General features: G+C 31.2%; 1 protein-coding gene across 1 annotated transcript; it reads right to left on the bottom strand.

Annotated features, from left to right (window-relative positions):
* Window positions 1–3,331: 3,331 nt before the first annotated feature.
* Window positions 3,332–6,520, bottom strand: LOC140973703 (uncharacterized). The gene is made up of 4 exons (XM_073436695.1): window positions 6,359–6,520; window positions 4,291–4,984; window positions 4,025–4,213; window positions 3,332–3,742 (listed from the first exon to the last, which is right to left on the bottom strand). Exons 2-4 carry the CDS (start codon window positions 4,963–4,965, stop codon window positions 3,722–3,724), a joined length of 885 nt encoding a protein of 294 aa, XP_073292796.1. The 5' UTR covers window positions 4,966–4,984; window positions 6,359–6,520; the 3' UTR covers window positions 3,332–3,721.
* Window positions 6,521–8,720: the final 2,200 nt, after the last annotated feature.

Raw genomic sequence — 8,720 nt, 5'->3', positions numbered from 1 at the left:
TGGAGAGTCCTAGTGTTATTAGGGTGAAGGGGCGTGTGATTGTGTGGGTTTTGGGTGAAGGTTTTTGGCTTATATTTTACTTAAAACACAATGTACAACCTTAGACCCATCAGCTAGTATATTAGGCCCATTAAGTCCATTATAAAATATTGAAAATACTTTGTTTAGGAAAATATTAGCCGAGTTCTCAAAACGTTCTTATTTTCATCGAAAATCGATTACCGGTTTAAAATACGACTCGGCGTGTAAAAACACCTTATTTTCAAAATTTTCATTTAAAATATACCACACATTAAACAATTAAAAAAAAATTATTTAATAAAAATATTTTCCCTCATATGGTCATCGGTCTCCGTTCCTCGATCGCGTCTCGAATAACCTTTAAAAATATTATTTTATGCATTCTAATATAAAACCTTATCTTAAATATGTAAACTTACACACCATATTTAATTTATGCAATTAAAACCATCTAATTAGTCATTTTTTATTTTTCCTAGATTTGCATGCAGTTGGATTATGTCCTCGTATTTTGGACCTTACAAGAACGATATGATCAATGTGGAGGATCTCAAGGAAGATCTCGAAGAAAACCCCAAGGAGAATCATGTGGAAGAAAAAGTTGTTGGGGATATTGGAGATGGAGAAGTCTTAGATGATTATAATAGACCCCTAGAATAAGAATCAATTGTATTAGGGTCAATTGAACCATTCACTTTTACTATCTAAAGACTCAATTGTATGTCTTTTGAAAAATTAATGAAAATTATTTGGTTATGTCGTATTTTATTTCCATTTTACTGAATCATACATTTACCTATAAACGACTTACAAAACTATGTTTATAGGAAATGACAGGCAGACCACCAAAAAACAATCGTAACCCACACTACGCCAACAACAACGAAAATGAAAACGAGAACATGTCTCCACCTCCACCATCAAAGGTTAACATTAGCCAAGAAGACACGGTGGCAATTGCAACCATTGTGGATGCAAAGCTACAAGGGTTTATAATGTTGTGATCTTTGTGATTGAATTGAAACATTATATTTTACTTTCAAATATCAAAATCTGGTATTGAAATTTCGTAAAGAAATTTTATGTTTACAAATTTCAATATGCCTATATTGTGTTATGGATTATGTCCCAATAAATTACTATTTTTCTCACCTTTTGTTTTTATTTATAAGCCAATAGTAGTCAAAACATATAAAAGATAGGAATTTTTTTTTGTGTGGGTGTGTGGTTAAGATCGGTATGACGCCAAAACATTTTTCTAGTTATCAATAAATAAAAATATATTAAAAAAAGCATTAGAGATGGACGTGAGATATAGATAAATAATTTAGTGGCAACGGTACAACAATGAGGAAGAAACAATTGGTAATATAAAGATTTGGAACGATAAAATCAAAATAACATTAATGTTGAAGAACTTAATTAAATTATGGATGATATTAATAATATAAAAATTTATTATTTGAGATTTGTGTGCTTTTTTTTTTTTTTTTGAACAAATTAAATGAAAGTGATAGTATTAATATTATTAAAGATAATTAACATGCAAATATGAATCAAAAAATTTGTTTCACATCATTGTTAATGATCCAGAGAATTCACATAAAATTGATAAAAATATTAAGACCTTATTAGTTGAAAATAACATAAATAAAGATTATGTTGATATTTTTCCACAAATTTTTTTATTAATGAAACAATGGAATATCATTCATGCCTAATTTTGTAAGTGTGTGTGTGTGTGTGTATATATATATATATATATAGTGTGTGTGTGTGTGTGTGTATAAATTGTATTATATACATTATGAGAATATTGCTATTTTCTATCATGTAGTCTCTACCAAAACAAATTAACAAAACTAGTTAATGCAAATTGCAAATGCAGCGTCAGCATATTGGTGTACAAAATAATCTTCGCATGCAAATAAGCTTAAAATTGAAAAGTTGGTGTGAAAAGTTGGTGTGCAATAATTGTCCATGCTTGTTATAATAATCGAAACATGACGCTTGAGTAGTTGTACGATTTAAAATATTTGAGTTGCACTATTACCAATAATTATAGATTTATTTTTATAAAATGGCAAATGTGATCCTACAATTGACATCAAAACTAATATCATGAGTTTGATTCTCATTTATTGCAAAAAAAATACAATTATTGAGAGGAAAATTAATGAGGTTAATAATTGTCTCTGATTGTTAGAGCAATTGAAACGTGTCGTTTGAATTGTACGATTTAAAAGATTTTAGTTGCATTATTACCACCAACTATAAATTTTAGTAAAACGATAAACGTTCATTCTTGGAGAAAAATTATGTCAGCTTGGTTGTTATAAACCTCTATGCAAACGAGGAAAACCACACTCCCCTCCACACAACTTTGCAATGGTAATAATAATTAGCGGCTTGATCAATCCATCCGTTTCTTATACATAATACGTATTATTCTACAAAAATCTACAATAAATTTTTTATTATAAAATATTTGAATAATCTATATCAATTTAGCTTTAAAAACTCAAAATAAATCATGATTATAGATTTTAGGTAGTTTTTATGGGTGGTTTTTGAGGTAGTTTTGATTATTTCCAACTTTACATGAAAACGTGAAGGACAAATGTTGATATTATGAAAAAAAATATGTTTCACCTAAATAGGTTATCAAAAGAGCATAGATAGATATTCTTACATCATTATTATTAGAATTAGCGGTAGTAAATTGACTTGCTATCTATCAGATTTATGTAAGCTTTGTCCTTTGACAATGTTAGGCTCTACCTTTTGCACAATAAATATATCAAGGCATGCAAGGACTCTTTTTTGGAACAGATTGCATGCACCGAATGAAATGAACAAATTTCCACTCTTTGAACCCAATTGTTTCCATTCAGGAACTCTCTTTTCTCAAAGGAATCTAATTCCTGCAACAATTTTCAAATTGTCTAATCTTGTTGCTTATTAGTGTTATGGCATTGCGCACACAAAATTAGAACTGTCCTAGTGCCAGTCATCAGTTCATCTTCATGCTAGCTAAACAAGAAAAAGCAGATAGAAACATTACTCTATTAAGATGGAGGAGCCTGTCAAACTTAATTATCATTTCCCATTTTGTTGTGGTGTGTGCCTTGGATTCAAAATACAGCTCAAAGCGACAAATACACCGGCTCTCCTAATGTCGCAGTTAAATGCAAGCTTCTCAGATAGTAGGAGAATCCACACGCTTATGGTTAGAATATATGAGCAGATGGAAAATGCAGAAAAGCCCTCACCACAGACTTAATGACTTTATGAACCCAAACACCACATGTGCCCTTCAAAGTGGTAAAATTTATCACTGAATAATGATGTAACACATACAACATCCATAAGAATTGTTCTATTCTAACACGAAAACAAATCACTCTTATGTTAGTTGTACTAGAAGAAAGCTTCTGATCGCATACAACAGGTTGAGGCCGTTGTCCATTCCGGGGAGCGAAATACAAGAGTCCTCATATAAACATGCTAGCCTAGAACCGAGAGTGCAAGCCTGTGCAATCCACATGCTATATGACAAGTATAGCTAGCATACAGAAGGAAACAATGTTACTAGGATATACACTTCCGTTTTAGTAGCTACCTTCGTTGCCAAAATGAGAACACGAAAGTGCAGCATTCAGCCCTCCTTCTCAAGTGTCCTCCACGTTGCTTTAACAAATCATTTTGGCCTTTGAGCAGCCTGTCACCAGAAACAGCTTAATCAGAATAATGGCTATGATTTTGTCCACAACAAAATAAATCTTTTTTTTTTTACATAAAATAAAATGAGAAACAAAGAAATCAATCACATAAAATTCAGTAAAAATATAATGTCCCTTTAAACTTAAAATAAGAGAATACTTGTCTTTCTATAAACCTTTGAAGACCTTTAAAGTTTGAAGAACTCGAAAAGTTTGAACAGATAATAGTAATACAACAATTTATACAGAGCAGGCAACCAAAAAATTGAAGCTGCACCAACCTTTTTCATCAATTTATCCAGCACTGATTCTTCAAACGCCTGATATCCACGACCAACAAGATTGCTCAATTTTGGACCATCAGGCTCGTTTCTCTCGGCACTGAAACCAGATGGTGTTGAAGCTGTTTGAAGAGGTAAAACCAGTAGAGGGTTGGAAAGATCACCCAATACATTTCCAGTAGCAGCGACCTGCCAAAAGTAATGCCCCCTGAGAAACACAATAAGAATAAAATCAAATAACACTGAAAACCTGAAAATATACTCACAGCGAAATCCTTAGAGGCCATTACAACAAGCGCCGATCCTTTCTTTTTCGAACTCTTAATGACTACATCTTCAACACCACCGAACTTCTCAAAAATTTCGCGAAGTCTTTGCGATGTATATTCTTCACCAATCCTCTCCCATGAAACTTTAAGCACTTTATCTTTATCCAACCCAGTGCTTCCACCTTCCTTGCTATCCTTTCCCCCTGATGGTTTATCTTTCTTGAAAGGTGACGTACCAGTTGCCATTTTATTTTTTGAATGCATATCACGAATTCTAGCAATCTCTTCCTTCAGTTTTCGAGAAATTCTCTGTTCCTCTTTTTGTGCTTCTAAGATGGGGTCAGCAACAAAAGCAGATCTTTCTCTCTCTTCAAGATCTGACATCATCTTTTGGCGCTTGGAATCATGTTGTCTCTGGCGTTGAAGCTTCTCTCGCTTCACTCGAAGTAGATCATCAAATAACTTCCTAGCCTTTTCATCCTTGAGAACTTCATAAGAGGTTTGAAGCTTTAGGAAATCAGCATGTGCGTTAGGATCATCACGCCTCTTGTCTGGGTGCAACTCCCTGGCCTTCGACCGATAAGCCTTGTTAATTTCTTGCTCTGAAAGTCTGGCACCTTCTTCACCAGATGGTAGGCTCAAAACAACATAATGGTCAACTTCAACATCCATTTTTCCCGATATTTTTCACCTGCAAAAACAAAAGGTACACATTTGAGTAAAATGAGAAAAAATAAAAGAAATTCCTAGGCGAAGGCTTCCCTAGCAATGAAATTGATACAAGTGTAGCAGACAACCTTAGTATATACATAAATTCACAAAATATCAACTATAAAAACTAGGTTCAGGAAACTTTATCAACAACAATGACATGGAAATCCACCCATGTCAAACATTAACATGGAAAATCAACCCATAAAATTGTTTGCCTAAACACACATATACACACACTATAGCTCACATAAATTGTAGAAGTTGCATGAGAAATCAAACTTCCATAAAATATTATGGTAAAACAATAAGAAATCAACAAGGAGAAGCTAATAATGCAATATAAACAGAAGTTACAGACAATATACAAGTATCACATACAATAAACACATAACAACCAGTCAATCACATACACAACCAAATTCAATATGACGGATCCTCTGCGAAATAATGTCTGAATAGAAGAAATGCATGCACCTTAAGTTCTTAGCTTATTTGATTGCATAACCTAGGCAAAAGTTTCGAAATCTCAGAGTCTATAAATGAAAGTTATTTAATTAACCAAAGATCTTAGCTTAAACAAAATAAATCTCCAAATTAATTTTGCTCAAAATTAGTCAATAAATACGAAAATTATTATTTCAACTTAATTCCTTCAACCTAAAAACTAAAAACAATCAAGACTTAATTTAAAATTGTAGACACATACTAATTTTTTTAAAAAATCCCCAAACTTCATAAAGACTTAGTTATGCCTTATTTCAAAATCAATTTCAGAAAATTACTTCATTCAAATAGATAAACAAGAAATTTCCACAAAAGTAAAACTTTTCGATTTAAAAACGAACATTGAAATAAAAAATAAATTTCATCACAAATCTAAAAATATTTAACAAAATCAAATTCAGCATTCAGCAAGTCCCTATAAACACCACATTTACAGACTAATTAATAATTAAATGTCCCTATACTACCCCAAAATGGTTTGCAGCAATGAAAAGCATGACTCGATTCACTTCTTTCAAAATAAATAAGCTACTAAAATACTTGCCGAAGCCGTCAAATAAATTAGAGAAATTTCAATTTAAAATCATATTTGATCATAAATTCAATTCAAACTCATACAAACCAAATTTGAACATCGAGAAAATTAAAGTTTTAAAACTAACAAACAATAAACCTAAAACCTTGAAACTTATTAATCAGCGAATTATATCCCATTAAAAAGTCATCTTATAAATCCAAATCGCACCCATTTCAGACATCCTCTATCAATTATTTTCCAAAATCATAAAGTCCCATTGAATAATAAAATCCTAAATAAAAAGATCACAAATTAGAAGATGAAACTAACCTCAATTCCAGCAACAAAATTCCAGCAACAAAAGATGTGAACAAGCAGATGATTAGATCGTCGATGGGGAAGAGTTTGAGCTTTTCCCCAATAGAAGGCGTGCACAGAGGATTTTCTGCTTGAGACGGTGAAGGGATTTTTTTAACTAGACACTGTGGAGAATGGGGTGGTTAAATAAATTCTCATTCTGTGATACTAGGTATAGACACCTCAATTTTTGAGCTGTTTACCCAGTTTTTTTTGCAACATATAATCGATTTTTTTTATATTTTAAAGATATATTAGTAATAGGTAAATTTTACGTATACATTCGATTTTTTAAAATTGATTCACATTTATATTTCTTAAAAATAGATATTCTTGAGTTGTTTTAGATAATGAATTGTATAAAAAAAAAGTATGTAGAGGCTGAATGAATTTTTCATTAATTTAAACCGTAATTATCATATTCTTAGTCTGGTGAATATTGACATTATTGTTAAAACTTAAAAACAAGCTATATTTTGCTTGAATCTTGCTATCAAAACATTAACAAATTCTAGACATAATAACAACGGGATAATATAAATATATTCCATGCAATATTTCCAGGTAGTACATACCTAGAAAGTAGAAAAAGCCTAGCTATGTTCCCATTATTACAAGCGCACTTTAATCCTCGTTTCTGACTGTTGAATTGAACTTGAAGAAAACAAATCTCATAATAAGGTGAGTTAATTTCTAGTTTATTTATCGGTATCCAGTTGTAGAAATTTAACTGATTGAAAATAAAAATATTAAGAAAATCTAATCATATAATCTTAATTTATTGAAAACTAAATAACTTGTGAAAACAAACTGGTTAGAATTTATAAAATTGCTTTCTTCAAATAATAAAGACAAGCTATTGATCGTAGCCAACCACAAACAGTAATAAATTCGGATAAACTACATTATCTATTGTTATTTACTGAGCATGCCCTCAATTCAAAGGATATATATAGCATCTACTAACCAAATCCGGAAACCAGCTAGATACATCAACTATTAGCTGGTTTTGAGATAAAAGTTTTCAAGACTGTAAGATAACTTTTTTACTATCCGTTTAATGTACTTATTGAGTTTGCCGGATAATGTTGATATCTAGCTCTGTTTCGATATCAATTATCAGCTGCGTAGTCTAACAGAAGAGAAAGCTTTGATTCTGTGTTAAGTGCCCTTCGTAAGATGATGGCTCATACTGGGTTTGAGTAAAATCTTTTTATTAATTCTTCGACTTCTTTCTGAAATAGATAGTTGTAGTAACATTGACTGCAATCAATACAATCACAGAAAGGGTTGTTTTCCATTGGATTTGGTTTAGAAACAGTATGTGTAGATATTGAAGGAAAAATATTCAAATGTTCAAATAACTAATCGTAAAATAGAATAAGGTAGATGAGTTTATATATGTCATATGAAGTACGATGAGTCACAGATGATTTATGTCACATATTGTAATTATTTTTAGCTACCTCTATGCATGTATATTAAGCATTTTTAATTGTTGACAAGTGTCATGGCATAATGTACTCTTTTAAAATATAAAGCTTAGTCATCATATTATTCATTATATTCCTGCCAAGTGTAGTGTTTTAGAAAAGTTAAACATTAGTTGTTTATTTTAAATGTCAATNAACATTAACAAATTCTAGACATAATAACAACGGGATAATATAAATATATTCCATGTAATATTTCCAGGTAGTACATACCTAGAAAGTAGAAAAAGCCTAGCTATGTTCCCATTATTACAAGCGCACTTTAATCCTCGTTTCTGACTGTTGAATTGAACTTGAAGAAAACAAATCTCATAATAAGGTGAGTTAATTTCTAGTATATTTATCGGTATCCAGTTGTAGAAATTTAACTGATTGAAAATAAAAATATTAAGAAAATCTAATCATATAATCTTAATTTATTGAAAACTAAATAACTTGTGAAAACAAACTGGTTAGAATTTATAAAATTGCTTTCTTCAAATAATAAAGACAAGCTATTGATCGTAGCCAACCACAAACAGTAATAAATTCGGATAAACTACATTATCTATTGTTATTTACTGAGCATGCCCTCAATTCAAAGCATATATATAGCATCTACTAACCAAATCCGGAAACCAGCTAGATACATCAACTATTAGCTGGTTTTGAGATAAAAGTTTTCAAGACTGTAAGATAACTTTTTTACTATCCGTTTAATGTACTTATTGAGTTTGCCGGATAATGTTGATATCTAGCTCTGTTTCGATATCAATTATCAGCTGCGTAGTCTAACAGAAGAGAAAGCTTTGATTCTGTGTTAAGTGCCCTTCGTAAGATGATGGCTCATACTGGGTTTGAGT

The sequence above is a fragment of the Primulina huaijiensis genome, chromosome 3 (assembly GCF_012295235.1).
Source record: "Primulina huaijiensis isolate GDHJ02 chromosome 3, ASM1229523v2, whole genome shotgun sequence".
Lineage (NCBI taxonomy): Eukaryota > Viridiplantae > Streptophyta > Magnoliopsida > Lamiales > Gesneriaceae > Primulina > Primulina huaijiensis.
This window is presented reverse-complemented; position numbering and strand designations above follow the sequence as displayed.